Genomic DNA, 27,193 nt, shown 5'->3' with positions numbered 1-27,193 from the left:
CGTGGGGGGGATCGAGCATAAAAAGGTCCGGCGGCTCTTCCGTTGTCCGGCTTGAACAGTTGAAGCTCTCCACAATCTTGGTCCTCAGATCGTTACGTTGCAGGAGGATGTCACGAAGAGGCTCGAAGACACGTTCATGTGCCAGCTTGCAGATGTCGCCGTCGTCGATATCCCGATACTTGATTGAGCACAAGCGAGGATGAAGATTTGAACATGCTCGATAAAATTGCGAGGTCTTGTGGTTTGAATCAAGGGCTTTCTTTCGGAGAATTGTGAGCGAGTCGAGACGGGCAAAAAGAGGGAGCAGCTCGGGTGTCGCAAATGCAGATTTGGCGGAAATGAAAAGATGGCGTGCATGTTGAGCGCTCAAAAGAAACTTGTAGAGAGTGGCAATTTTTGTCCCCGGTTCCGCATCGCTGAGCGATAAGATGCTGTAGTTTGTCTCGGAGTGAGATTCGCCGTCGTGTACGAAGATTTGCCGTCATACACGGGTGGCGTCCCAATGACATACCCCTGTTCTGATCCATAGTCCAATTGTACAAAGATGGCCTTTGCACGCTTAAAGAGGACTTCGTAGTATTCTGGAGAGGAAAGGTCTGAGCCTATGACGAGTAACAAAGATGATAAGACTTGCCTTCCAGCCGGTCTTCTTTGTGCTCAAGGAGGAGACCGAAAAAGTCGAGCGACTCTAGTTCTCCCAACTTGTCGACGACTGCCTTTGGTATACCTGAGACTTGGTTATCAGCGAAAATTACGGTCTGTGAACGTGGCTCACTCTAACCTACTCGTCACGTTGCTCATCCAAAAGAGTTGACGGAGGTTGACCAAGGCTCCAAAGACATCCTCAAGATACTCAAAGAAGACGGCAGGCGATGTCACCTCAGGGTCAAGTCCCTTACAATCAGGGCCTCGGCCGAGGTTCACGCGATCATAACCACAGGTCAAACCATCACCGCTGTGTCGATAAAAGGCATCCTCAGTTGGATAAGTTCGCGCCTCGGCATCGTAGTAATCATCGGGATACCCATAAATGACCCCATTGCTCAGTCGATTGTCTTTGATACCTCGCTTCGTCGCCACCTGACAGAGCATGCAGCCAACTACTGCATTCGGAAAAGGTCTTTTTCCTTCGTCGGAGTAGCTCGGGTCAATGGAGTCGTCTTCGTCAGTTCCAATATTGCAAAAACGACCGTCGCGATGAGGCGACTCAGTTGTCGCGGGCTGCTTGACAAGCTTCGTACGGTCTTTGAATGCCAAGTCTAGTGCATTCCACGGCCGCCACGGCTGAAGCTTGTTCTGAAAGCTGGGGCGGATCTCATCGTACCTTGGGAGGCCCCAGCGAAAGTTGATGCTGACCACCTTTGCTGCGAGGTCGGGATAAGTGCAAAACAGAGATCGTGCATGGCGGAGGTGCACAATCGTGTCGATCGTGAACTCTGTCGGCCAGAACAGCTGCCGCAGACGTCGATTGACCCATGCCAGAGTGTAGTCAGGGACCAAAAAGGAAGACAAGTATCCCTCTTCACTTTCCATCCTCCAGAGCAAGTCCACGTAAGAGTGAATGAGGCTTGTTCGAGATCGACGTCAGATGGCATCAACTGGCTGCGAGGTTCTGTGATGTACTCACTACAGCAGCTCGTTGGGCAAGTCGGTAAGAGTCACCATGGTGGTTTGCGAGATGAACAGGATAGCGAAAGCTCCTCGTGCTAAACAGCTTCCTACACTGCCTCACCTCCACGAGGTTGGCTTTTCGATTCATCCTAGAGTGCTCCAGTGCCTTTGACACTAAGAAAGACATAAATTAATCTAAAAACATAATCATCTTTGGATTTATTTGAATTCGAACTTTTGGGCGTCGATTTCCCGTCGCTCAGCAGGCCCCTGATGATACGCTTGAATCGTGTATTGGCAATCGCAATTCGCGACGCCCTCTTCGACACAATTAGGACATTTGATGGGGCGATCCTGCACCGCAAGGTCAGCGTCATCGTTATTTGTGATTGTTTGCCGAGACTGCTCCTTCGTCAGAATGCGACTGTTTCTTTACAGGAATTGTGATTTGTGACGAAGTCTCCCTCTATGATTAAAAACGGACTTATCAATCGTGAGAAAGCGACCGCATGGTCATGGGCGTCTCAAACGATGATGTTGCACAAAACAAATCATCCTGTACCACTCTTTCCCAAAAGCTAAAAAGGAGAGAGGGACCAACTCGAAAATTCCCCTGGGTATCCCCAACTACATTGTCCTCAACGTTCCAGCGCTGCAGAGCCGGTCTCTTCTTACAAGCGCAATCTTTTCCAGCATCAAGGCGTCGACTAGCTAGCGATCCCTTCTCTCTTACAATCTTCACGGTCCTTCATTTCCACCGCAGGCCGGCACTACACGTCGTATCATGAAGCTTTGCAAGCTTCGCCTCTTCGTCTTTTTGCTTTTCGAGCTATCTGTTTTATCTTTCGTGTACGCTATCGGCGACGGCGACTGCCATGACGTGTTCAGCCCAGCCTGCAAACAAGACGGTAAAGACTCGAACCCATCGAGCCTGTCCTCGCCAACTCCTTCGTGGCCTGCGACTCCCATCACCTTCACCTCTCCTTCGCCTTCGCCATCTCCGCCAGATGATACACCGCCGGACGACAATGAATGCTACGACGATGGTGACGGTGCAGACATCGGCAACCCAGATGACGATGGCACCGCCAACGACAATGTCGACAACAAACACCTAAACAATAAGAGAGCAGGGGCTTGTACCAAAGCACAGAGAACAGCACAAAGGGCTAGGTCTGGTCAAATTTGTGAGGGGTACGGCACAAGTGCTACCTCACCGCCCATACAACTACGATCGAAGGTTGTTAGTGGGGCCAGTTACGCAGAGAGCTGCGCAGCTGCTGACCAGGAGGGGGAACCGAGCTTTGCTCTCTACTATAAGCTCACGACTCCGAATGATATTGATGGCAGTGAGCTGCTATAAAGCTTCATCTCGTGCTCATCAACTAACCCCATTCCTTTCTATGCAGGCCTCATAGATATGGCGGGATCATGGACTCATTATGGTGGATCTCTCTCCCAAGCAAACACTGGCCAATGCGATCATCTTGTGTAAGTTTATGATAATACCTTGAAGGCTACTTTTTCTTACTTCTTTACCAGTGAAATCCAATGGATCAAGAAACGGATGGACGAGCTGGCCGACACGGCCGCAGCAAGAGACAGCAAAACGTTCCCCGACAAAAAAGCGGTCTGGGATAAAATGTGTGACAGAATTCGTGCAGATACAGAACAAGGATCCAAGATTCCGGCGGTCGCACTGAGAAAAGCACTCAACGACCCCACCAACTTGCACGGCATCCCATCGACGGTCAACCAAGCGAAAGCGCAGGCCGTCGCCAATGTACTCAGGAAAAAGTCCATTGCGGACTGGGCTGTTGACGGAATGAATAGCCGAAATTACAACAAAGCGACCTCCGGAGTAATCGCGTGAGTGATGAAGCTTGGAACTATCTGTTGACAATGGCTGATGATTCAGAGTAGCTATCTGACCGACACAAGAATCGTCGATGGACAAAACAATATTAAAGCATATACTGAGATTGCCGGTAGTATTCAAGACGTTTTGGCGAAGTACTTTGAAAACGATCCCATCTTTCCAAAAGATGGCTCGATTGACTGGAAAAAGCAGATCAAGGCCGACCACGTCCAAATTATTGCTGGTCTCCAGGCAAAGCTTCCACAAATCCAAGATTCATACAACACGTACTGCGACAACCTAAACGTTGCCGATGTGGGTCGCTTCTTGCAGTGATGGTAGACATTGACTTAATAACAAGTACTCCTGCACAGAAAGCAAATCTCAAGCCAAAGTCTGAGGACAACGGTTGCTGTGACAACAAATCCTACTTTGAAGACCAGTCATCTACGTATGTTCAAAGTCCTGGGAGCCCAAAGAGACAGCAGACGTACAACGATGCGCACCAAGACCCCGACTACGATCCAGCTGACCCGAACAGCTGCTGCGACCCGGAATTCTACTGCTGCCCTAGCGAGACCTCCAAGCGTGGACTTGGCGTCAGGCGGAGCTTTGCTGGCTCACTCATGTGGCTGCTTGAAACAAGACAGCAGAATTCAGACCAATGCCAAAAGAAGAGAGACAAGGACAACGGAGCTGTGGCGGATCCAACGAAAGAGAACGAAAAGCCCGATAGAGATGAGGTAAACAAGCTTGCTGGGCCTGCTATCGAAGCTCTCAAGGCTCTGAAGAGCCTCCCTCCACCACTTGCGGCCGCTATTCCCGTCTTGGTCGACCCTACAGTTGGTTTGCTACCTCTGGTTCCCCTTCTCGCTGTGCCCACAGCGCACGAAGCCAGGGACAAGATCAAGGCGCCCTTTGAAGAGCTTGTCAACAAGGCTTTCATTCCCTTGGCGGCAGCAACCGACGACGACGCTCAAGCGGCCTGTGGGAAGACCACAGACGCGCTCAAGGATATCATGAAGCAAGCCAATATGAAATACAACTTGCGGCCGTGCGGAGTGGCCGTCATTGTGCCTTTGTCTTCAACTTCATCTTCTACTTCGGCACCCACCTCGACGTCGTCTTCGTCAGCCCCTCCAGTGCAGAGCACAGCTCCGCCGGTAGGCCGCGATCTTGAGTTAGCAATGTCGTCATTTCCAATGATATCGGTCCCCGACCCAAAGATCACCTGCAGCAACAATCATGTGAGTTGACCTGTGGTCCTGTGACTGAAAGGGGCTAGGCTGATGGGTGACTTTTGCACTACCGTAGGCGGGTTGAGCTGGGGATTGCGCCAACATCATGCCACTTTTCCACGACGACAAAGACCTTCCGATCCTCGACAAACAGAAGAACAAGATCATCTGTCAAAACACGTGCTGTGTCATTGCCAAGCACAGAGATGGAGTCGATGACCTCAACGCAGGCGACCTGGCCAGATGGGGCAGCAACGCCAATCTCTTCTGCAATGGACCAAACGAGCAGACGTGGATCCAGGGAACAGAAGAGGGTTTCAAGTCGGCAGGTGGGGGAACATACAGGATGTGTCTGAGCAACCACGAGTCGGCAGACACATGCAAGTGAGACGAGTACCTTTGCTGGACAAAGTGCTCGTCTTCTTCATACTTTCCTTGAATAACGAATGTGTTTTCAAGGCATCCCAACCGGGAAAATGCTTTCTTTCGATGTGGATATAGCTTCTTCCTTCTCTGAAGTATCGAAATGCTCAGAATTTCGGACCGTGCTTTTCTTCCGGCTCGACGTCTGCTAGAGTCGGTCCTCTTTGCTGTAGTAGACAGTGGTTACCTATCTCCTTTTGCTCTCGCGCTCACGCACAGCCCAGTGGTGACACCGAACCCAAGTTTGTAGTACTCGACCGGCTCCTCGATCTCCTTGAGGTTCTCCGCGTCCTTCGCTGGTGTTAGATGACGAGTAAGATGGAAGACGAGGCGAGTCCGATGTTTCGTGCGCCATCGTATCGCCATCGGCCACAATGTCCGGCTGCCAGCTCGCGGGCCGCTCCCCTTCTAGTCCTTCATCCATCACGCGGTTATCGCGAAGACTACTTTGGCAGTATTAATCTTACACTTTGTCTGCAGCAAGAAGGGTGGTCGAAGCTTCTCATTTTACCACTGTCCTGTGCGCAGGGTATCGGACTTCGGAACGCAAGAGTACGTTAAGCGAATCCTGCGCAGCTACGCACATAGCCCGAAAACCCATGTTCACGCGGCAGCTACGGCAAACCCGGAACAGGAAGATTCTCGCTCTTCTTCCAGTTGGTCAGGAGCCCGTTGGAAGGGACTCCAAAAGGATCAAGAACCTTGTCTGGCACATCTTGGCCCGCAATTGGCAAGCCAACCTTTGGTTCGAGCAGACCGAGCTGGACAAGGGCGCTGGCTTGATCCCAATAGAGGCTCTCGAATGCCAGCTTGTCGCCGCGCAGGTTGACAATGCCGACCATGGGGATTCGCAGACGCCGGTTCGTAGGTGCGACACCAGGTAGAAAATATTCAATCTGCTGGCTGATCAGCCACTGAATGGAGCCATAGATCCAGGAAGAGAAAAGCAAGCAAGAGACAAAAAGAGAGTCTCACCTCTTGCGTGTGTGTGCACTCGAAGATCATCTCGTCAATGACTCGATCAGGACCCAGCGTCCTTGAAAGGCCGACTAGCTTCGTGTCTGGCGGACTGCTTTTTGTGAAATGATGTTCGTAAAATCTGGCCAGTTGCGCATGGCCCGCACCGCCAGTGAGGGAGCTGACGTGATTGACGAACGGGTCGCTGACCATCGTCTGCATGGTCTTGAAGCTGTCTCTTTCGACAAATTCATAATGAGTGTGTCTGTCCCACAGCTGCTCACGATCAAATCGCGGCCCAATGGTGTCTTGGAGCAGCTGCAGGGTACGGCTATATGACAATGACGAGGCGCTCCGGTCCGCATCGGTGCGCGCTTTCGCAAAGGCAAAGTGGCGCGTGTTGGAGGAAAAGGGAAAGGCAAAGGCCCAGCTGCAGGGATCCGAGCAGCTGACGTCGGGATAAGAGAAGTATTCGCACGCTTTTGGCTTCCGAGGTCCGACGGAGGCGCGAGGCTTGAACAGCGTCGGGTCAAAAGGTAGGCTTGAACGGGGGACGATCTCGTCGAGGGCGGCCTTTTGGAGCGCCGAAAGGTGATCTGTATCCTCTCCTGAAACGTGGCAGATGTACGGTGGCTCAGTGTTCTTTGGAAGCATCGGGAACCGAGGGCCGTAATGGACGACCGCGCCCACATCTACGTCCTCCATAAGCTCCCCCACCAGGCCAGCGTCCTGTGCTTCAAGCCCGACGGTGATCAGCGCCACGTTCTTGGAACGTCTGTCCAGTCCGGGAGCAGCAAGGAATGCTTGTCGGATATCTTGCCGCATGTTACCTTTCCCCGGATAAGGTACAACGACAACATGGTAGCCTTCTTCACTGAGATTCCCGGCAAATGGGCCTATGCCGGCGCTGTCGATAGGGGCCAAAAGGATCAACACAGGCGCATCTTCAAATGAAAGCGTCTCGCTGTCGACTGAGCTCTCATAGAAGCACTTCATCTCGAGGCAGGTGCACCGAAATTGGATAGGACGAAGTTTGGACGTCGTCGAAGCGCGCGCGCGAAGCTTTGAAGACGAGGAGAGCGCTACACTACTACTACTGCTCTGTGTAATAAAGGGCTTGCTTGCTATTCGAGGGTCCTTTCTACACGTGCGTTTAGGCTTATCATTTATCTAGACCTCGGAGAAGTAGCGCGGATCTTGTCCGCTTACAAATCATGTTCACGCCGTTCGAACACAGGCCAGATTCAGAAGGAGTTACATTGTACTGTGCAGTACAGTACCCAGAATGGAATTGCCAGAGTCTCGAGAGGTCGATCCTATTAAAATGCACCTCGTGTTGTCGCACCGGCGTCGTTCGGCGCACTATTAACCGAAGCAGCTGCCGCCGTCGGCTCTTGTTCCTGAGTCAATGGCGGCGAGAAGGATAGCGCAGCATGACAACAAGGGCAAAAGGCCTGCTTGGTGAGCCACTGAACGAGGCAGACCTAGGAAAGGGGGCGTCTTTGTTAGTTGACGGCATCTGAGGACAAGAAGAGAAAGGCGAAAATCTTACTGCGTGAAGTTCATGGCCACAGTCGAGAGTGCAGCTCTCGCCAGCAGTACCTGTCTGTTGATTCCCACTGGCACTTCCCTCGATGGCAAGTGCATCTGAATGAGCCGTTGGAGAGCCATAACGGACGACCTCGAAGCAGATGGAGCACATGACGTCGTCGGTATGGCCCGCTCGCCACGTTGCCGAAGATCTCGCTCTCCGTCGAGAACTCGGGCCCCCCATTGCCCCCGCTGCCGTCGCTGTCGGCGACGTGCGTGCTGAAGGCGACGGGGGAGAAGTTGGGCTGTTGGACGAGCTGTCTACACCCCATCTTCGCCGAACGAATTCCAGACATTCGACAGATCGCCTGGCTGATGTCCAAGTTATCGCGACGGCGCCAAGCTGAGATCGAAGCGACAGGAGCGATAGCACGGGCGGCAACGAGGTGGGGGAGAGCGTCGGAAGTGAGAGAGTCACAATGGCGTACTCGATGGCTCCCACGGCGTGACCCCAGAGCGTGGCCAGATTCTCCAGGAGCCAGCTGAGCTCAATTTGCACTTCGACGCCCTTGATTCGGGGAACTTTACCCGGCCTTACGGGGCGGCCATCTGCGTCATAGAGCCGCATGGGATTGTGTGGCACGCCGCCCTCGCTACTTCTAATGTTCTGACTAACATTGGTGGCCGTCTGCGTTTCCGGCGTGGTTGAAATTTGGTCAAGTAAAGCGCCGTGGCGACGCCCTGGTTGAATGGTCCCCATATGATTGAGGGCGCGCTGCCGTCGCCGGGCCGCCATTGCACGATTGCTATATCGATTTGAAGACGCCCGTCCGGTGAGGACATCGGCCAGGCCTGGGGGCAATGGGAGCATGTCGATGATGCCAGGCGAATGAGAAGGTGACGGGATGCGAAGCGTTTGAGGGAACAGACGATCCAAGCGCGGATGTGACAGCTTGGTCAAGGGGACCACGAGGGACAGAAGCGTCGCTGTAAGCTACCAAGCAGAGTACGGTCTTGCAATTAAGCGTTCTTCGTTCACTCCACTAGCTGAATTGGTGCAACTCACCTCGAGAAAGACGATGACATGGAGAGGCAAGAGAGAGCGCTGCTCATGCGACCGCTGCTTCTCCACATTGCTCCGGCTCGGCCCCCATCCTCTCAGCATCGAGCTAGTCGAAGCAGCAAAGGCAGACATGGCGAGCAGTGCGAGCCCAATGATCTTTGCGATCGCCAGGCCATGAGCAGCCATCATTGACCTCTTTGTTCGCCCTCGCTCAGCTGCCATCGTCGACTTTGACGCATGCAATCACGTCAACCTATACCGGCCTTCTGCCCACAAAGCCAAGCTCTTCCAAAGCTCACCTTGACGATGCCGTCCTCAACCATCATGCCACCCAGTCGGACAACCCAGAGGACATGTAGCGGCAATATGGCCGGCAAGACATCGGCGTCGAGGAGCAAACTCAAGCTCGGCCGCGGGAGGTAGAACACAGAACCTGGCGCTGGTTGTCCGCCCTTGTCGTGGGCTTTCGCCTTTGCTTTTGCCCTATTGGTGCTCGTTACACTGCTCTCGCGGACTGTAGACTCCGTATCTGCCTTGCCCTTACCCAAGCCCTTCTCGTTTGCTTCGCTCTTGATCCTTTCTCTGCCCTTGCCCTTGCCCTTGCCCTGCCCCTTGGTCCTCGTCCTGGACAAGCCAAAGCCGAAGAGATTCGAGAAATCATATCTGCTACCACGCGATGATCCGGCATGCGCAAATGAAGCTGTTGATGCCGAGTGTGCACTTGAACCACTGACACCACCTTCGGCCCCTCCGATCCTGAAGCTTGCGACGACGTCCCGTCTGGTCCGATTTGAGAGATCTTCTGAACCCTTGCCGCTCAAGAGGAGGATAAGAAGCAGCAGCGCCAGCCGAGGTCGGTAGACGTCTCTCCGAAACGTGTCGAGGGTCGGCTGACTGATGTGCGGAAGCACCCTCATCGTTGTCGTCGTCGTCGGCGTCGAGGGCTTTCAATCAGCAGATCGCTCCCTTGTCTCGGAAGATGATCCGTGCTCGCTGATCGCGCAACGCACGTGGAATATTTATGACCGGTAATGCGCGCTCGGACCAGGCAAGGCTCCTTCGGCGCTTGGTCTCTTCCTTGTCCCTCCTGGCGATCCTCAACTTTGGCCGGAGAAAGAAGAGGTCGGCTTGGCTTGGCGAGCAAAGCAGCGCAACGGCAGAGTTTGCCCGACTGGCGCAACGAGAATAAGGTTAGGCGGTCTATTCGAACCGTCTCTTCCCTCTCGCCAGCGACCTTGCCTCGCCAAGTGCTCAAGGTATCGACGTGGGGATCAAGTTGAGAATGCGATCAGCCACGAGGGTCGACGATGCAAGGCTACTGCGAGATATGCCATCGCTTCCGCTCTTGGCAATGGGCTCGCTGGGCTCGCAATGCATCTGGTCGTCGGAGATGGTCTTTGGCAGCCCTTACCTGCTTCATCTCGGTCTATCCAAGTCGGCCATGGCCTTTGTCTTTGTCGCCGGTCCTCTCAGCGGCCTCATCGTGCAGCCAGTCATCGGTGAGCTGTGACCCTATGCGTTTCACAAGATGCTATGAGAGACAGTGTACTCAAGGTTAAGCTTGTACGGCAGGCATTTTGAGTGATCGGAGCACGCATCCTTGGGGAAGAAGGAGGCCGATGCTTCTAGCTGGCCTTGCTCTCAGCACCGTCGCCATGCTTCAGATCGGGTATGCCAAGTCAATAGCCAGTCTCGTGTTCAACGACGTGGGCACACGAGAGGTTGCTACTCGGGTCCTTGCCATTTCGGCCATCTTCGCCATCGACTTCAGTATCAACGCAGGTGAGTGTGCTCTTGAAGTACCCAAGACGCAGCTCGAGAACGGCGCTCACACAGCTGGCGGAGTATAGTCATGGCACTCGACCGATCGCTGCTTCTTGATCTTGTTCCTTCGCAACATCAGCCCCTCGCCAATGTCTGGGCAGCTCGGCTAGCAGGAGCGGGATCTATTTTGGGGTTCTTCATAGGGCAGATCAATCTGTCGACCTACCCGCCCTTCTCCTGGTTTCCTGGGACTTCTACCGTTGGTTTGGATGAGTCTGCAAAGGCAATTCTGGACGAAACAGAGGTCCAGGTCAAGTGCGTCGTCCTTCTTGTCGTCTTCATGCTCGTGTGGACCCACATCGTTACGATCTTCGCGGCAAAGGAAACACCTCTCGCGCCCTCGACTTCGTCGTCATCGTCAAAAAGGAGTAAAGGAATCGCAATAATAATCAGTCCTCTGCGGCAAACATGGACAGAAGCAGTCGAGACGGCAAAGATGCTTCCTAGGCCAGCGTGGGAGATCTTCAGGGTACAATTTTTTGCCTGGATTGCCTGGTTTCCTGTTCGTGAGTCACCCTCTCCGTTCTCAGATACCGCTTTCGCCGTGCTGAAAGGCTTTGCTTCTAGTCTTTTACAGCACGACGTGGATTGCCAAGATTGCGGCAAACAGTCCTGCACACCATGACTCGGCCTCTTCCGTCCGTTTGGGGTCGCTCGGAATGCTTATGCACGCCATTGTCTCAATATTCTTCACGATCGTCTCCCCGAGCCTCTTGCAGCTCTTCAAGCGGCTAGATCTGGCCATCTTGAGGAGGGCCGATCATCTCACGGCCGTCTGGGCCTTTTCAAATCTGGCGTTTGGCTTCGTCCTCCTTTCAACGTATCTAGCGGCAAGCACTCGCAGCATAGCAGGTGCAATGGTCGTCATTGCTCTCACTGGATTCCCGTGGGCGTTTGTCCAGTTCGTGCCCAATGCTCTGGTGAATTTTACCCTCTTGTCGTTAGCCAAAGCGTGCCGGTTGACTCACAATTCTTGAAAAGCTCGGCATTCTTATCCAGAAACACGACACCGAAGAGTCCGAAGACGGAGCCCAAGGTCATAGCGATGCCATCTCTATGAGCACCGTCACCCACACCATTGGACATGACGACGAGGAAGATCCTCGGGATGGGGATACTAGTGGAGGGCGGCCGCGGCCTCATTCGCGATCGAGCAGCATCCATGCGCACGCTTCACAGGGTGGCGAGATTGATGGTGAAACCGATGAAGGCAGAAAGCGGTCGAGCAGCGCACACGGCAAGCACGAGCAAGAAGAGGAAGACGATGACGAGGGCAGCGCACAAGAAGTTTTGTCCTTTGGGCCTCGCACCGCCCGTGACGTAGAAGACGGCAATTCGTCGTCTTCAAACGAAGACGATGGTGAGGCAGGCAACGAGGATGAAGAGGAAAGTTTGATGCGGGAAGGTAGAGAAAGCAACGGACGCAGAAGAGGAAGAAGGCAGAAAAGAGGGAAGAAGAGGTCAATGGCACAACGGAGCGGGACGGTGTTGGGCCTGCACAATGTAAGAGTCGCCAAACGCTCGTGCTCGACTCGCTCACTGACACACTTCGTTGGCGAATATCAGATCAGCCTTGTATTACCCCAGTTCTTGACGACGGTCATGAGCACAATTGGTGAGCTCCTTTGCTTTGATTCTAATTTCGGCGCGCACTCACGCTCACGCCTGCCGTCGTCTTTCATCAGTCTTTGCCCTTGTCGACTCGCATCAAAAGCCTGTCGAGAATGGGACCCCTCAAAAAGACGAAGACGAGCTGACACGCAACGATGGCGATGCTATCGGCCTCGTCCTACGAATCGGCGGCGTGGCTGCGCTCGTTGCCGGTATATTTGGCCTGAGACTGGCTGTGAGGCATCGGGCCGCGCTGAGCGCTTAGATTGACAAGCGAATGTATAGATGTGCTCCAATAATGACCGTTCCATTGCAGAACGCGAAGTGTGATACCCCAAAAGATCGACAATGACATGTAAGCAAGCAAAAGTGGCAACAATCTGGAATAAAGGGGTTGGGGTTGTTGTTTGCAGTAGATGAGAGAATAGGAATAGGACAATGTTTAGGCGGTATGGTGTACTCATGAAACCCTGACGACGACGGCGCCAGACTCCTCTTCACGTTGACCAACACGCGCCACGCCCTCAAACGCCCTTGGTCCGTCGGCGAAGCCGAGAATGCTCTTGATCCTCGGGACGACCCTACCTTCCTCAGCCGCCTTCTTGACGGCCTCGAGGGCATCCCTGCATTCGGCCGAGTCGCCTCCAACGAGATCCATGGCGACCCATTCGTAGCCAATGTGTTTCTTGTCCTTTTTGAAGAAGCTGCGCCGGAGGCTCCGCAAGTGTGCTTTCAGCGTCGGGTTCGCAATGAGGGACACGCCACCGTGCTCGTCGTCGCCAAAGCACGTCACAAACTGTCCACCGTGAGCGAGGATTCGGCGAGCACCATCATAGATCCGCCGGCCGCCGACAGTGTCGATGACCAGGTCAAAGCTGCTCTCGTGCAGCGAGTTGAGAGCCCAGAGCGGCTCACCAATGACGACCTCGTGAGCGCCATTGGCTTCGCACACGGCCAGACCGTCTGATACAGACGGCGGACACTGCGCGACGATGATGAGTCCCAGGCCGTTGCTCTCCTGCATCGTAAGCAGGCCGACGCCGTCGTGCGCGTTCAAGATCAGGCATCGAGCCCCACGAGGAAGCTGCGAGCAGTGGTTCGTCATGATCTGGTACGCCATGACGCCAGTGCTAGGCAGCGCAGCAATCTGCTCAATGGTCAGACAGTCCTCGGGTGCCTTTGCCACGAGATCCTGCTCCACGGTCATGAACTCGGCGAGGGCGCCAGACTTTTTGCTCTCCTGCAGTCCAAACACGATGTCGCCCTTTCGCATCCGTTTGACCTCCCACCCGACTTCCATCACACGTCCGCAGAAGCTGCGTCCGGGCACGAAGCCGTACGCCGAGGCGTCCGATCGGATCTTCTCGCGCAGAATCAACCGGTCAATGTCGTCGATGGCCACTGCAATGACTTGCACCAGAATCGAGGTAGAATTGAGCTTGCGGGGCGGGGGCGTGTGCGACGTGAGGGCCATTGTGGTCTTACTGAGCTCCTCCTGGAGCTGGTGCGCCATCGATTCGTTGCTCTGCGAGTCCATCGAGGAGCGATTCCCGTTGGGAGACGTTGATGCATTGGCACTTCCCAGCTCGGCCATCGAAGCTTTTCTCGACTTGGACAGCGTACGACCGCGGAGCGCACCTTCTTTCGACCGGAATGCTCCGCTGGTTACTGCCACTGTCGACATCGTCGTTCGCGCATACAAGCGATCGTCGATGGTGTTGGCGCTCTTGATGGGGTCTTGTGGCTTGTACGATGACTGAGGCACCGATGGCATGCTGGACGCGAGCGAAGCCGGCGCACCCAAGCCGCTCGATGCCGTCGAATAGCTCTCACGGCGAGATGGCTGGTGCAAAGAGGCGTTGCTCTCGTTGGCACCAGAGGCCCACATGTGTCCATCGACGCTCCTGGGTGAAGGGACGTGACCAGTAGTGTGCCTCCCTTCCGAGCCTGGCGGGTGCAGATAGGCATCTGTCGGTGCACCGAGCGGGGCGTTGCGAACAAACGACGGCGTGTTGCCGACGTTGATGCTGCTAGCGCTCCTCGATGCAGACGAGTGTGGATGGGGGAAGTGAGCGGCATGATGACCACCTGTAAACGAGACAGGGCTCGTCGCGCCGCTCCTGCTCTGATCGATGGGGCTGTTTGCGCTGCTCTCCCACTCGCTAATGGCTGACATCATCGACGTCTGGGCCTGACCACCGGGACCGGCTGACAGGGTGCGGATCTTGCGTGGATAGTGGGGGACACCGCCTCCAGCAAGGTGGCTGTTCCGGTACGAAGAAGAGCTATGGTCCGATACAACGCTGCCGGAAGCAGCGGACGACGACACAGCCGACGATCGACCAGAGGCACTGGGCGCGGGAGACGGCGACACGGACCTTGAGTGAGGCGATGAGTCGCCCGCCGATGAGGTGGTCTCACTGTGAGTCGTAAGGTGAGGCGGCAGCGCCCGAACACCGTCTGTCGCTGTCGAAGGTATCATTGGGACCGGCGGAGCATCGGCAAGACTGCTGAGTGCAGACGAAGATCGAATCGACGATTGCGAGTGTCTCCTTTCTGCCTTAGTTGTCGGTGACAACTCTCCGGTTTCGTCTTCTCGCGACACCTTCTTGCCCTTTCCTTTGCTCTTCTTGCGCTTCACCGTCGAATCACTCTTGGCCACCGTCGTCGCGACAAGGCCAGGAGGGAGATTGAGGCCTTTGCCCTTGTACTCTTCAGAGCCAGCCGATGCCACAGCGCTCCGCCGCTTGGCCGCACCGCTTGACGAAGCCGAAGCCGACGACTTCGATCGGACGAGGTTGCTAGACTTGGTGGGCCCCGTCAATTTGTTCGCGCGGACGCTTGCGGAGCGCTGCATCGAAGCAGGAGATTCTTGCTGCTGCTCCTGTTCCACCAAGGGCTCTGCTGCACCGCCAGAGGGAGGGCGCGAAGAAGCGACATAGGAGTTTCGAGTCTCGAGCGCAGGTGGCGTAGGAGGAATGAGCTTCATGCCAAATGTCGGCTCGCGCGTCTCTGCCAGCGGCGTCGAGTCTTCGTAGTACGTTGGCTCTTGTCGTGGGCCAGCAAGGGGCGTGGCGTCATCTGCATTGTGGTAGTGCTCGACTTGGCCATCGAAGCTGCGCGGTGGTGGCATCGGCAACTTCTTGTCCACTGCCATGACCGACTCGGGGAGCGCCGTCGTGCGGCCGGGAGAGTCGTTCCTTCGAGCAGCTAGCGGCAACATGCGCTCGAGCACCTCGGATGCACTCGGTGTCGTGGGCCCCGCTGTGCTCGCGACGCTGTCGATTTCCGAGGATGGCTGCAGAGGGCTGCGAGCATGGGCAACTGCGCTCTCCTTGTCGTCGTGTTGCTCCACATCCTCCTCTTCGGATCCTTCTTGGCTGTCGACAAATTCTTCCTCGGCTCTCCACTCGTCTTCAGAGTCCGATTCTTCTTCCTCGTCAGCCTCGCCGACCTCTTCTTTCGCCTCTGCCTTGGGATTCTTCAGCTCGGGCAAGGCAAACGTGCCAAAGCTATCAAACGTCGGCATCTGACCAGCGCCTGCACAGAGGTAGACGAATGAGATCTGTCAATTCCTTCCTTCTGACCTTATCCGGCAAATGAGTCTCTCACCTTGTTCATCTGCCAGCTCGCGCGCCGTGTGGAACCTCTTTGAATCCTTGAGGCTACTCCCATCCACTGCGACGCTTGGTGCCTCGGATGCTTGCAAAGAAGCAGGAGCGACAGCAGGTAGTGCCTCGTGAGCCTTCGTAGACGAGACCTCTCCGACTTTCTCGACTGGCTTGTCTTGCCGCTCTTGCTCTTGTTCTGGCTCCTGCTTTGCTTCAGCAACAGGCACTGCCATCCTTTCTTCGACCTTCTTTGGCGTCGACAACGTCTCTTGCTGCTCCGCTTGTTCCTGTCGCTGTTCAGACACGATCGGCTGAGCTTGGCTCTTCGACTCGAGCTTGGCCACCTTCTTGGCTCGCTTTTCACCCCAGGCCGACGGAGGGGTAGCATCAGCCGTGCGAGTGGTGGACGGCGCCAGTGACGCAGAGGCCGAGACAGAGGCCGGCACTGTACTCTGAGCCTTTGTTGCCTTTGCCTTTTTGTCTCCTCCCTTCTTTTCTCCAGGAAAGGAAAAGAGCGTGTCTGCGAGAGAGCGCGAAGGCTTGACGACACCCTTGAGGGCCGACTTGGCGGGCGCTGGCTTGTCCTTGCTCATGGGCAGCGTCGCCGTTGGTGGCGAGGAAGGCGGCGATGAGATGCTGCCGCTATCTGAGGCCGCCGCTGCCGACGACGAGGAAGCCGGCACCGCGGTCCCGATCTTGGGCGAGGAGAAGAGGCCAGGCAGGGTGGATCGAGTGTCCTCCTCGACCTCTTTGACCTTTGGTGCCTCTGCTGGGAGCTTGCCCTTGGAGATGGCCACGCCGCCCATTTCCTTGGGCTTTGGCGCACGGTTGCGCGGACGGTCCAGAACGCTCGTCTTCTTCTTCTCTGGCGAATCAGGCATCACAGGAGATGATGGTGAGCTTGCTGCTGCTGCTGCTGCTGCCGATGCTGCTGCAGACGAAGAGCCGCCGCCAAAGAAGCTGCGCAAGCGCGAGCCGGTGGATGCAACCGTGGAGGAATTGTCGCTCGACGTTGATGCTTGGCGTCCGTGGCCCAGGCTAGATTCTCGCTGCGATACAGAGGGCACCGCCTTGCCAACTGCGACCTCTGCTTGGTCATTCTCGGGAGACAGCTTCTGATCGAGAAGCCAGACGGCGGCAAAGCTAGGCGCCATTCCGCTGACTTTGCTGTCAATCGTCTTTGTCTCTGCCGCAGCAGCTGCTGCCGCACCGGGAGCGGTGGGTTTGGCCGCCTCCTCTGCCCTCAGCCTTCGCACCTCGCTGATGCGCTCTTGCGCATTCCTCGAGAGTAGGTCTTGCGCCGTGGGGCCCGTCTCCTGTGCGGCAGGGCTGTCGGTGGCGACTTGCAAAGCCTTTGAAGAGGACGAGGACGGCGCACCGACGTTGAGGTCGAGCTGGTTGGTCAAGGCCACCGAGCGTGCATCCCAGTCCGTCTTGTCAAACTTGTCGAGGATGCTCGAGAGGGACCCGCCAAAGAAGTCATCGCCGACCTTCATCTGCCTGAGCCGCTGCTGTTCGGCCTCTGCCCTTGCACGAAGCTCGACGTCCTCGTCTGACTTGTCGCCAGCCGAGTCTGAATCGTCGTCGCCGAGCTTGACACGGCGCGAAGACGAGGAGCGAGAGGCTCGGCCGCCGTTGCGGATAATGGCGCTCATACCAAACGAGGTCCCCAGGCTCACGTCGCTCAGCCTTCGCTGCAGCGTGGCTCGAGAGTTGGACCGCAAGCTCGGTGTCCGCTTCGACGTCTTGTCCGAATTTGCATCCTTGCCCTCCATTGTCTTGTCGAACGTCACTGTGGGCGCCCTGCCCGTGTCGACGCTGCGCACCGAAGCCGTCTCGGTGAGATTCTCCTGGGCCTCTTCTTCCTCCTGCCGCTTTCCTTCTGCCTTGTGCCTGGCCTCCGCGTCCAGATCGAGAGGACCACCAATCTTGTTGCCGTCAGGGGTCTCGGGCTCTTCTTCCGTGGTGTCGTCTTCGGCCACGGGCTTTGTGGTGGCGATCTCGCTGACCGGTTGAGGTGGCCTTGCGTGGTCAGGCCTAGACGCAGGCTCAACACCCCCAGCAATCTTTGGTACGACTCCGTCCTCCTCTGGCGTCTTGAAACCCTCCGCGGTGGGCATCCTTGGCGACGAGGCTTCGATGGCAATTGCCGGTGCTCGGTCTGTTGCTTCTTGGGAAACACCTCGGAATTGGCCGCTCTTCCGCAGGGCTGCCTCAAACGCTCGATGTCTGCCCTCGAGCGTTGGTTTGGCGACATTGCTGTGCGGGTGCATTTCATGGCCCACACTGCTCGAGCTCTCCTCATCCTCTTCATTGACGACATCGAGTGAGGGCTGCTCCTGCGTCTCGTCTTCATCTTCGTCGTCGTCGTCGTCCTCCTCGTCATCGTCCTCTTCCTCCTCGTCATCGTCATCCTCATCGTCCTCCTCCTCGTTTTCATCTCCCTCTTCCTTCTCCTCCTCGCCCCCTTCGCTCGCTTGCTCCTTGCCAGGCACTTCTCCCTTCAATTCTTCTGTCCTGAAGGCGCCTGGTGGCGTGGGGAGATCCCGGTCAAGGGATGTCCGGGTGAGCAGCTGGGGACTGGCGTTGGAGGGAGGCGACCAAGTTCGGTGAATGTTGGCGACGGCATGGGGACTCATGGACCGTCGTTTGCTCCCATCGCCGCCGCCGCCGCCGCCGCCGGCCATAGGGCTCAGAGGCCGATCTTGCGGCGGCAGAATGACGGAGCCCGGCCGAAGATTGCTGGGGGGAAGGCCAAATGCGCTCCCGTCCATCTCGGGAGTGCCACCGACTACTTGGCTGGCGGCTCTGGCAATGAGGTCCTGGTGGATGACGCCTGGATCGCGCATCGCCTGCTCCTGGATCGCATCCTCTTCCAGCTCCCTCTGCAGCCGCTCTACGGCGCTCTTTCTCCGTTGCATGTTGGCGGTGCCAGTCTTGGCGACAGCATCCTTCATGCTGGGCGCGTCGCGCAGTCCCTGCCACGCCTTTGCCACCTCTGAGCCCGACATGCTCTGGACGAAGTTCTTCCAATCCTCTGAGCTTGCTCCTCCAGAGCCAGTTGCCGGCCCAGTAGAAATTCGGCGCTGGGAGTGAGACGATGCGACCGAAGAAGGGGCAGCGGGAGAGGTAGGGGAAGTAGTGATAGTGGACTGGTGGGACATGCGCTGCTTTGACGACTTCTTCTTGAGCCCAGCACTGGGCACCTGGCTCAGCAGCTGGGGAGAGCTGTTGCCGAGGGGGGCGACGCCTGTCTTGACATCGTTGATGCGCGCCATGGAACTGTTGGTGGGGAGTGGGGGTGCATCAGTCCCGGCCCTCATGCTCCTCGTCCGATTGGCAGGGCCCGAGGCATCGCCGCCGTAGTCGCTTCTCGACGCTCTCCCGCGGCCAGACCCCATCACTCCCTGTCCGGTACCGGCACCGATGCCGGCCATGCCCTGGGCGGACGAGAAGGTGCCGTATTGCGGGCGCTGTTGCTGCTGCGACATGCCCCAGGTCCGGGCACCCCCCATCCCTGGTGGCTCAGGCTCCGAGAAGATGCTGTCGCCCGCGATGCTGGGTGCCCTGCTGCTGCGGCCGCCGCGCAGGCTCCCCACTTCCCACCAGCGGCCCTTGCGCCGGCTGGCCGTCGCGTTGCTATCGGCCACGCTTCCCATCTCGCTCATTCCGCCGTCGTTGTTGTTGAAGTCATAGTGGCCTGGCATGACCGAGTCGCGCTTCTTGCGCCCAAATCGACTCGTCGTCGGAACACTCTTGGATTCCTTTCGGCTGCCAAAGAAGGAGCCCGACATGATCGACGAAGGCGCGCGGGGCGCATTGGGCAGGTCGCTCGGTGCCGTCCATTTTCCTCCTCCCTTGCCGCCATTGTTGCCGGTGCTCTTCGGGTAGCCGCTGGCTGCCGACGAGGTCGAGGGCTGCTCCGAGTATGACTGCGATGGCCGATTAAGGATCGAGTCGAGAAAAGAGTGGCGGCCCATGGTGCGGCTTCCCTCTCTGTGGGTGGTGTGTCAGCCGAAATTTGCTCCTCGTTGCTTGCTCCTCGTTGCTTGCTGCTACTCGTTGCCGTGCTGCCGTTCCTTATTGTCCTGATCGTGGGCCGTTATCGTCGCCGTCGTCGTCGTCGTCGTCGTCGTCGTCGTCGATGAAGTCGACTTGCAAAGAGAAACAGAAGTCGTCAAACGTCTGCGCTGATCATGGTCGGGCCCTCGTGTTCCGTAGTCGTGAGCTGAGCTTCTTGTGCGGCCGCGGCGGGCGGCTCCCAGACCAGCGTTCCTTGCTGCCCCAAGTCGAAAGGCCCAGTCGCGACTGTGCTTTTCAGCAATTGGCAAGTGGGAAGAAGGGTTCGGAGAAGGGGCAAATCTCGGAGCCCTTTGCCGGACCTACGTTGGTGGCTCTGAGATTCCAATGGGGATGGGGGAAACGGATCGCCTGTCTCGTCTTGGCTCTCTCTCTCTCGCGGTCTCTCTCTCTCCCATTTACAAATTCTCCGTTTGCCCGAACACCACGTACTTACAAGCGCGACTACACTTGGTTCCTTTTTTCTTTGCCTAAAGAATAAAGTGAAATCCAAGATTACTTACTATTCCGTGGACAAAGGCATGCATCTCGCCGATTCCTACGCTCCTTTTAAAACAAGTAAAACGATGAAGGGTCGCATTAGTCTGAAAAGAGAAGTGGAGAAGCAATCGATGGCCCGGACCGTGACGGCTTTTGAATAAATGAATAAATAAAGTCCTCGTTGGGTTGGATCAATTAGAAAGAGGGACCAGAACACGCACTACTGGTATTCATGTAATTGTTATAATTAGTAGCAAAACTGCATAGAAGCCTTGAGAGTAGATGTGAAGCCTGACCCTGACGGCAAGAAAGATCCGGGACGCATGGTCCCCACCTCGGGACAACCAGCTAGCTGTCTCTGCTCGGCGTCTTTGCTCAGCCAAAGCCACAAGACCCTCAGTCATATCAGTCATCTGACAGTACGACGGACTCTCTCTCTCTAAAATAGAATGACTGGTACGCAAACAGCCCACCGTATACAGTACCATCTCACACCCACGCAAGCAATAGTAAAAAGCCGATGTGATTAAAGAGTCATGTCCATCACTTGCCCTTTGCTGCGCCCTTGGCCGGTCTGTTTCGGCTCCGGGGAGGCGGTCTCTTTGGCGGCGGCAAGATGCTCTCCGTCTTTCCCCCTGTCGCCTTGAGAGTCTCGTCGGCCGCAGCCTCATCGCCGGTCGAGGAGCCGTTGGTCATGATGGTATCTGCACTGACACTGGCCGACATGGCTGCTGACGCTGCCTCTGCTTTCACCTCTTCCACTCTCTCCTCGTCGACGTCGGCCAAAGGTGGTGGTGATGCTCCGTCCGACGACGCCTTCTCCGCTCCGGGCTCCAAGTCTGCCCGCTCCTTCTCCTCTTCTGGCTGAGTGTCCGCTGGTCCATCAACTGTCTTCTCCACCGGCCCTTCACTCGCAGCTGGAACAATGACTACCGGCTCTTGGCCATCTATCATCACGGTCTCTGATTCCTCGTCCGTCGTGTTGTCTATGAGCGCGATCTTGTGCTCGCTCGCATCGTTCTCCTGTGCTTCGCTCGCGGTCTCTATACTGTTCTCGTTGCCCACCGCCGTGGGCTCTATCGGGGAGTCTGCCTTGCCTCTGCTGTCATGCTGCCCTTCCGAGGCTGTCGTTCGTCCCGCGACGCTGTCCATCATTCGGTCCGCCTCCTCCTCATCCACACCTTCCAAGATTGTCCCGGACTCGAGGTCGTCTCGCTCACCGGCAAGCTTCAATGAATCCCTCGCCCTCTTACCGTCTTCCAGGTCGTCCCTCTGCTTCAATTCTGTCTGCTCCTGCTCGACCTGTTCGTTGGCTTGCTTCTCGAGGCTGGCGATGACGTTGAACTCCCCCTCTTCTCCCTCTTCTCCGACGACCTCGAGTGTAGGAGAGGGTGGCAGAGGGACGTACTGGGCCTCTCTGACCTCGGCACCGTACGGGCCATCCATCTCCAGCTGCGCCGTGCGCCTCTTTTTCGCCAAATCGGGCCGTACTCTCCAGTACCGCTGCACGATGGGATGAATCGGCGGGGGAGGCATGCTGTACACCTTTGCCCTGTCCTCCTGCTCGAGCCTGGCGTCTTCTTCGTCAGGAATGCCTGCTCGTTCGAGCGCCTCGAGCTCCTGGGGCGTTGGTGGCAGCCGAAGCTTCTCGCCATCGTGGACGATCTCATCCTCGTCTTCCTCGGCACCATTAGAGGTAAAGGTAAATGCTGGCTCTTGGCCTGCTGACGACAGGGTTCCCTCACCCTCGTCGCCCTCCCCAAGCGGCATCTTGGACGTCGAAGGAGTTGCGTCGGGTGTCGGGGGCGTTTCCCCAGGCGTGCCCGCGACAAAGCGCCGATTACTCTTGGGCTTGTCCTGGAGCGCCTTGATCACCATCGACTCGGGCATCTTGACCACATCGTACACCGTCCTCTCGAGCTTGCCGCCTTGGGCTTTGCCCGATTCTGCGTCGAGGAGCGCCCGATGGAGGGAAAAGGCAGCTGGAGGGATCCTGACCTTGCCCGTGAGGATGTCGCCGGCTTTGATTCCAGGCCAGTAATAGAAGCGTTCATTCTCATCGAAGCTGCAAGCTGGCAAGTCTGAGACACAGGCTTGTGGAAAGGGGAAAGAAGATGTGAAGACGAGAACGGGACTCACCGGTCGAAGAAGACCTGGCCCATGAGCTCGACGCCAGCGTACATGCCTCTCGTTCGGACATACGAGAAGATGGGCGACCTCTCGATGCCTGCTTCGGCGCTCGTGCCCGCGCCTACAGGGCCAGCAGTGATGGCTGTTTCGGCGCCAATGGTGAATTTGTGCGTCTTGAAAGTATCGAGAGCCTTGTCCGTGTTGATGAGAAGGATGGCGTCGATGAAATCGATGCCCAGCAAGAGGCCTGCCGACATGTTGTTGGGAGAGATGGCAGAGGGTGCGGACCACGAACCATCGGGCAGTCGGGCGAGGACGAGACCGGCGCCACCGCCGCCTCCAAAGGGCGCGATACCGCTACGCATGCTCGAGAAGATGCAGATCCCCTTTGCCTTTTTGATGGCCGATGGAGGCTGTTGCGTCGAGCTCAGTCAGCCCTCCTTCCTGCACTTTTTTAAAAGGAGGAGTATGATGCGAGACTCTCACAATCTTCTTCAGGACCTTTCTCTTCTTCTTGACGATGTTCCCCTTGCCGTCCGAGACCTCTTCTTCTTTTTCCTCCTTTTGCGGTATGCCTTCGACGGTAAAGGCCCGCAGGATCCTCTCGCACTTTTCGATCTCGAGCGGCATGTCATTTGACATTGGCCAGAAGCGTTCGCCACCGACCTTGGCCGAGACGGCATTGGCATAGCCAGAGACCCAGTCGGACACCTTGATCGACTTCTCGAAGCCCGAGCGGCCCCATCGCGACCACCGCCCCTCTTGGTTCTTCTTGTCTGACTCGGTTGACATGACGGCAATCGCCTGTGCGACCTGGCCGTCACTCGTTTGTCTAGGAGCAGAGGTCGATGGGGGTTGGCGTGACGTAGATGTGAAGACGGTGAGTTCCTGGCAAATTCAAGATTTAAACACTGCGAGGCGGTGGACCGGCATGCAGCGAAGGTGGAGAGCGCGGGCGACGAAATCCGACGGGGCACGTGTTGTGATGTGAAATTTGGTCAGAGAAGCTTGCAACAGTCAGTCATTCGTCTTGAACATTACCACTTAACGAGGAGAATCGAGGTCCAAGAATGGCAGCAGATATCATCACGACGGCCTTGCCACAGCTGGATCAGCCCATCGTCGACTACCTATCTGGCTATGTGGAGTCGCCGGACGCCGATGCAGCCGACGAAGTCCTTGGCCTGGTCCGGGCCATGCTCGAATCGGCGACGCTCAACGACGCCGCGGGCCGCAGTCGCATCGATGAGGCCGTGAGCAAGATTGCCAAGCTGCTTCCCGACGCTCCCTCCACGAGTGCCGGTCTGCGCAGGGTCGAGCGTGTCGTCGACATGGGCGCACTGGACCATTCCAAAACGGCCAACTTCGAGCGCGCAGGCCAGATCGACATCACCCATGGTGGTGTTGTCCACAAGTCGACGGTCGACGTGCGAAAGCTGGAGAAGCAAGAGGCGAAGACCAAGGCCAAGCTTCAGAAGCGCGCTCAACGCGACTTGTACGAGACGAGCAAGCTGGTGGAAAATGCCAAGCGGCAGGAGAGCTACGAGGAAATGTTCCTCAAGGTCAATCCACTCGAGACTGCCGGCAACCGGAGCAAGAACAAAGACATTCACCTGCCCAACATCGACGTCTCCTTTGGCTCCAACCGGCTCCTGTCTGGGGCCAGCCTCACGCTGGCCCATGGAAGGCGCTATGGCTTGATTGGGAGAAACGGAACAGGCAAGAGTACGCTGCTGCGCAACATGGCCCTTCGAGAGGTGCCCATCCCTACCAACGTCAGCCTCCTCTACGTCGAGCAGGAGATCACAGGCGACGACACACCCGCGCTGACGGCCGTGCTCAAGGCCGACGTCTGGCGTGAGAAGCTGATGGAGGAAGAGCGCAACATCAACACTGAGCTGTCTGCCATTGAAGAGGCCTCCAAGGAGGGTGGCGAGGAGCAGGAGGGCCTGGCCAATGGTACGGTCGCCGACATGAACACGAGGCAGCGCGAGATCCGCAAAGAAGAGTTGACAGGCAGGCTGGGCGAAGTCCAAGCCAAGCTTGTCGACATGGAGGCCGACACGGGACCAAGTCGAGCAGCGGCCCTGCTCAATGGCCTGGGTATTCTCGACAAGGACCAGCAACGGCCAACGAGCTCCTTCAGCGGTGGCTGGCGTATGCGACTGGCTCTTGCGCGAGCGCTGTTCTGCAAGCCGGATCTGCTCATGCTCGACGAGCCGTCGAACATGCTTGACCTCAACGCCATCGCCTGGCTCGAAGACTACCTCGTCAACCAGTGGCAGGGCACGCTCCTTGTCGTCTCGCACGACCGAGCCTTTCTCGACATGGTCGCCACAGACATTGTTCACATGCATTCAGAGCGCCTCGACTACTACAAGGGCAACTTTACCCAGTTCTACGAGACCAAGGAGGAGCGTCGCAAGAACCAGCAGCGCGAGTACGAAGCGTCCGAGGCCAAGCGGGCACACCTGCAGGCCTTCATCGACCGGTGGCGCTACAATGCTAACCGCGCAGCCCAAGCCCAGTCCAAGATCAAGGAGCTGGAAAAGATGCCCGTCGTCGAGGCGCCCGAGACCGAGGATGTGGTCCGGTTCCGGCTGCCGGAAACGGAGAAGCTGTCTCCGCCGCTGCTGCAGCTGGACGGCGTCAAGTTCGGCTACTCAAAGGACAAGACCCTGCTGCGCGACATCAACTTCGACGTCGGCCAGGACAGCCGAATTGCAATCGTGGGACCCAACGGCGCAGGCAAATCCACCCTGATGAAGCTTTTGATGGGCGACATTCAGCCGCTGCAGGGCGAGCAGAAGCGAAACAACAAGCTGCGCGTCGGCTTCTTCAGCCAGCACCACATTGACCAGCTCGATCTGAGCGTGAGCCCCGTGGCGTTTTTGGCGGCCAAGTTCCCGGGCAAGTCGGCAGAAGAGTACCGAGCCCACCTGGGTGCGTTTGGCATCAAGGGCACCACGGGCCTGCAGCAGATTGCGACGCTCTCCGGTGGACAAAAGTCGCGCGTGGCCTTTGCGCAGCTGAGTCTCATGCGTCCCCACGTCTTGCTTCTCGATGAGCCGACGAACCATTTGGACATTGAGGGCCTCGATGCGCTGATGGAAGCCATCCGGCAGTGGAACGGCGGCGTGATTGCCATCAGCCACGACCAAAAGTTTGTCAACACAGTCATGGACGAGCTCTGGGTCGCCGCCGACGGCACGCTCAAGAAGTTCTATGGCGATGTGTCGGCGTACAAGAAGATCATTGTAGAAGCCGGCCAGACTCGCCAGTCTTCTCACTAGGCTGCTTAGAAATAAATCCACTCGAAAGGTTTTCTGACTCTGTGCCCCAGGTCAAAAGCCCTCTCCCTCAAGACTGGCCGACTCTACCTGCTTTGTCGTGTGTGCCATTCCGTGTAACTGACCCTCTCTATTTCGCCACCATCGAGGTCACAGAGGTGTGATAAATACATGGTCAAAAGGAGCCCGCACACTCTCCTCGCATGGATCCAGTGATGCCGGGTGCTCTCTAGTTCATGGCGCGGTAAGCGATCCAGGCGCCGAGGAGGAGGAGGGGGATGAACATGAAGATGGGGCTGAGAAGCGAGGTGGGTAAGCTTCAAAAAACAAAAAAAAGGGAGGGGGACAAAGGGAGTCGGATCAGATGGCAGTACTCACTTGCTGTTGGCCTGGGGAGGTTGGGGCGAGACGGCGGCGGCCTTTGGCTTGGACTGTCAGAAAGGCATCCATGATGGGTCAGCACACGACATGCACCTCTCTTTTCTTTTGAGCTGCTATCTTGCTCGGATCGGATTGGGATGGAGAAAACTCACGGCAGCGCCACCTTCGATCTCGCCGACGAGCATGCCGGGCAGGAGGGCACGCGCATCGTCCGAGTGGCCCACGTCCTCAAAGGACTCCGTCGCGTCCTTTCCAGCCTCGGAAAGCAGCACCTCGTCGCCACCCGGGTGCTCATCTGCGAATTTGCTGACGTCGTAGACTGGGCACAGACGATGCTCATCAACGTCAGCGTCCAAGGAAAAGCCGAGCAAAGAAATAAAGGCAACGCAGTGTCTCACCCTTGCCATCGACGAGGAGCCAGAGGTCGCCGTTGGACTTGTGCTCGCCGAGCTGCTCCATGGTCACCTTCTTCTCAGACATGTTGCCTTGCAGTCACTCGGTGTGTTTGGGGAGTTTGTCAATGCCGTGCGGGTGTAGATGGAGCGGATTGGAATGAGACAGGCGTCACTTCAAAGGGGCGCCGTGGCTATCGGGAAAAGTAGAGGTGGTGGTGGGGAAGCGAGTTCGGTGGCCTACTACTTTCTTCCACACTACTGATTGGTCCATCCAACTTTTCGCTTTCCAAGCCCGGCCTTACAAAATTAGACGGCGATACAGCTTTCCTTCGTCCTCCGCACGCCACGCGCAAGTGCTGAAGCTTGAATGAGTAGCCGGGAAATTGTCTGCAGAGGGTCGTTTTTGTAATCCTACAAATAGACAGGCACAGGATATAGTTATAGTAACGCGGGCTAGCTCCGATCCGGTAGATATGACGCCGGGGCGATGCTGCAAGCGAACGATCTGCTCGCCATTACTCATCACCGTCTTCGTCATTACCGTGCCACAGAAATGAAATGATATTCGGTCCATCGGTGGAAAGCCCTGATCGTTGCTGAGGCTAGCCTCCCTATCGTGGAAGTCTACATGTCTTCGAAAGAATGAAAAGCGGGGCGAGGCCGAGGTGCGAAAGCTCAGTTTGTGAAAGGTGGACACGCTGAGTGCCACGT

General features: G+C 56.7%; 10 protein-coding genes across 10 annotated transcripts; 4 read left to right on the top strand and 6 right to left on the bottom strand.

The window, feature by feature from the left end:
* FA10DRAFT_264963 (hypothetical protein) lies at positions 1-1,679 on the bottom strand (the record flags this gene model as incomplete). The annotated part of the gene is made up of 5 exons (XM_025520861.1): positions 1,628-1,679; positions 786-1,567; positions 635-727; positions 512-581; positions 1-431 (listed from the first exon to the last, which is right to left on the bottom strand). Coding segments are annotated over exons 1-5 (1,414 nt in total), but the record flags the coding sequence as incomplete, so codon positions are not given.
* Positions 1,680-2,233: 554 nt separating this feature from the next.
* FA10DRAFT_49180 (hypothetical protein) lies at positions 2,234-5,212 on the top strand. The gene is made up of 6 exons (XM_025525517.1): positions 2,234-2,960; positions 3,021-3,102; positions 3,154-3,480; positions 3,535-3,784; positions 3,844-4,716; positions 4,784-5,212. The coding sequence occupies exons 1-6, from the start codon at positions 2,396-2,398 to the stop codon at positions 4,790-4,792; spliced, it is 2,106 nt and encodes a 701-aa protein (XP_025381631.1). The 5' UTR covers positions 2,234-2,395; the 3' UTR covers positions 4,793-5,212.
* On the top strand, positions 4,689-5,102 carry FA10DRAFT_264962 (hypothetical protein). Its single transcript, XM_025520860.1, has 2 exons — positions 4,689-4,716; positions 4,784-5,102. The coding sequence occupies exon 2, from the start codon at positions 4,814-4,816 to the stop codon at positions 5,093-5,095; it is 282 nt and encodes a 93-aa protein (XP_025381632.1). The 5' UTR covers positions 4,689-4,716; positions 4,784-4,813; the 3' UTR covers positions 5,096-5,102.
* A 532-nt stretch (positions 5,213-5,744) lies between the features above and the next one.
* Positions 5,745-6,912, bottom strand: FA10DRAFT_226292 (hypothetical protein; the record flags this gene model as incomplete). The annotated part of the gene is made up of 2 exons (XM_025518683.1): positions 5,745-6,026; positions 6,106-6,912. The coding sequence occupies 2 exons, from the start codon at positions 6,910-6,912 to the stop codon at positions 5,745-5,747; spliced, it is 1,089 nt and encodes a 362-aa protein (XP_025381630.1).
* A 294-nt stretch (positions 6,913-7,206) lies between these two features.
* FA10DRAFT_264959 (hypothetical protein) lies at positions 7,207-9,635 on the bottom strand. The gene is made up of 4 exons (XM_025520859.1): positions 8,980-9,635; positions 8,684-8,908; positions 7,640-8,611; positions 7,207-7,571 (listed from the first exon to the last, which is right to left on the bottom strand). Exons 1-4 carry the CDS (start codon positions 9,595-9,597, stop codon positions 7,407-7,409), a joined length of 1,980 nt encoding a protein of 659 aa, XP_025381629.1. The 5' UTR covers positions 9,598-9,635; the 3' UTR covers positions 7,207-7,406.
* Positions 9,636-9,751: 116 nt separating this feature from the next.
* Positions 9,752-12,417, top strand: FA10DRAFT_264958 (MFS general substrate transporter). Its single transcript, XM_025520858.1, has 7 exons — positions 9,752-10,179; positions 10,253-10,462; positions 10,531-11,010; positions 11,072-11,424; positions 11,486-12,007; positions 12,071-12,119; positions 12,190-12,417. The coding sequence occupies exons 1-7, from the start codon at positions 10,032-10,034 to the stop codon at positions 12,378-12,380; spliced, it is 1,953 nt and encodes a 650-aa protein (XP_025381628.1). The 5' UTR covers positions 9,752-10,031; the 3' UTR covers positions 12,381-12,417.
* On the bottom strand, positions 12,297-20,155 carry FA10DRAFT_264957 (hypothetical protein). The gene is made up of 2 exons (XM_025520857.1): positions 15,728-20,155; positions 12,297-15,655 (listed from the first exon to the last, which is right to left on the bottom strand). The coding sequence occupies exons 1-2, from the start codon at positions 19,704-19,706 to the stop codon at positions 12,576-12,578; spliced, it is 7,059 nt and encodes a 2,352-aa protein (XP_025381627.1). The 5' UTR covers positions 19,707-20,155; the 3' UTR covers positions 12,297-12,575.
* A 399-nt stretch (positions 20,156-20,554) lies between these two features.
* FA10DRAFT_264956 (DUF500-domain-containing protein) lies at positions 20,555-23,399 on the bottom strand. Its single transcript, XM_025520856.1, has 3 exons — positions 22,903-23,399; positions 22,426-22,829; positions 20,555-22,351 (listed from the first exon to the last, which is right to left on the bottom strand). The coding sequence occupies exons 1-3, from the start codon at positions 23,206-23,208 to the stop codon at positions 20,830-20,832; spliced, it is 2,232 nt and encodes a 743-aa protein (XP_025381626.1). The 5' UTR covers positions 23,209-23,399; the 3' UTR covers positions 20,555-20,829.
* FA10DRAFT_48795 (putative positive effector protein GCN20) lies at positions 23,363-26,010 on the top strand. The gene has a single exon (XM_025525515.1). The coding sequence runs from the start codon at positions 23,487-23,489 to the stop codon at positions 25,707-25,709; it is 2,223 nt and encodes a 740-aa protein (XP_025381625.1). The 5' UTR covers positions 23,363-23,486; the 3' UTR covers positions 25,710-26,010.
* Positions 25,936-26,567, bottom strand: FA10DRAFT_271097 (cytochrome b5; the record flags this gene model as incomplete). The annotated part of the gene is made up of 4 exons (XM_025523089.1): positions 25,936-26,002; positions 26,181-26,184; positions 26,236-26,406; positions 26,486-26,567. The coding sequence occupies 4 exons, from the start codon at positions 26,565-26,567 to the stop codon at positions 25,936-25,938; spliced, it is 324 nt and encodes a 107-aa protein (XP_025381624.1).
* Between the last annotated feature and the right edge of the window lie 626 nt (positions 26,568-27,193).

The sequence above is a fragment of the Acaromyces ingoldii genome (genome assembly GCF_003144295.1).
Source record: "Acaromyces ingoldii strain MCA 4198 unplaced genomic scaffold FA10scaffold_1, whole genome shotgun sequence".
NCBI lineage: Eukaryota > Fungi > Basidiomycota > Exobasidiomycetes > Exobasidiales > Cryptobasidiaceae > Acaromyces > Acaromyces ingoldii.
Note: the sequence above shows the minus strand (reverse complement) of the source record. Positions and strands in the feature narration are given on the sequence as shown.

Bases quoted from the DNA above. Each gene is read 5' to 3' on its own strand.
- FA10DRAFT_49180 (XM_025525517.1), top strand. From the start codon at position 2,396: ATGAAGCTTTGCAAGCTTCGCCTCTTCGTCTTTTTGCTTTTCGAGCTA. The intron at 3,481-3,534 runs GTGAGTGATGAA...GATTCAGAGTAG, and splicing joins GCGACCTCCGGAGTAATCGC to CTATCTGACCGACACAAGAA. The intron at 3,785-3,843 runs GTGGGTCGCTTC...ACTCCTGCACAG, and splicing joins ACAACCTAAACGTTGCCGAT to AAAGCAAATCTCAAGCCAAA.
- FA10DRAFT_264962 (XM_025520860.1), top strand. From the start codon at position 4,814: ATGCCACTTTTCCACGACGACAAAGACCTTCCGATCCTCGACAAACAG.
- FA10DRAFT_264959 (XM_025520859.1), bottom strand. From the start codon at position 9,597: ATGAGGGTGCTTCCGCACATCAGTCAGCCGACCCTCGACACGTTTCGG. The intron at 8,909-8,979 runs GTGAGCTTTGGA...CATGCGTCAAAG, and splicing joins TTGAGGACGGCATCGTCAAG to TCGACGATGGCAGCTGAGCG. The intron at 7,572-7,639 runs GTAAGATTTTCG...CCCCTTTCCTAG, and splicing joins GTGGCCATGAACTTCACGCA to GTCTGCCTCGTTCAGTGGCT.
- FA10DRAFT_264958 (XM_025520858.1), top strand. From the start codon at position 10,032: ATGGGCTCGCTGGGCTCGCAATGCATCTGGTCGTCGGAGATGGTCTTT. The intron at 10,180-10,252 runs GTGAGCTGTGAC...CTTGTACGGCAG, and splicing joins CATCGTGCAGCCAGTCATCG to GCATTTTGAGTGATCGGAGC. The intron at 10,463-10,530 runs GTGAGTGTGCTC...GGCGGAGTATAG, and splicing joins CGACTTCAGTATCAACGCAG to TCATGGCACTCGACCGATCG.
- FA10DRAFT_264957 (XM_025520857.1), bottom strand. From the start codon at position 19,706: ATGGGCCGCCACTCTTTTCTCGACTCGATCCTTAATCGGCCATCGCAG. The intron at 15,656-15,727 runs GTGAGAGACTCA...ACCTCTGTGCAG, and splicing joins CGAGCTGGCAGATGAACAAG to GCGCTGGTCAGATGCCGACG.
- FA10DRAFT_264956 (XM_025520856.1), bottom strand. From the start codon at position 23,208: ATGTCAACCGAGTCAGACAAGAAGAACCAAGAGGGGCGGTGGTCGCGA. The intron at 22,830-22,902 runs GTGAGAGTCTCG...TCGACGCAACAG, and splicing joins GAAAGGTCCTGAAGAAGATT to CCTCCATCGGCCATCAAAAA. The intron at 22,352-22,425 runs GTGAGTCCCGTT...GCCAGCTTGCAG, and splicing joins GGCCAGGTCTTCTTCGACCG to CTTCGATGAGAATGAACGCT.
- FA10DRAFT_48795 (XM_025525515.1), top strand. From the start codon at position 23,487: ATGGCAGCAGATATCATCACGACGGCCTTGCCACAGCTGGATCAGCCC.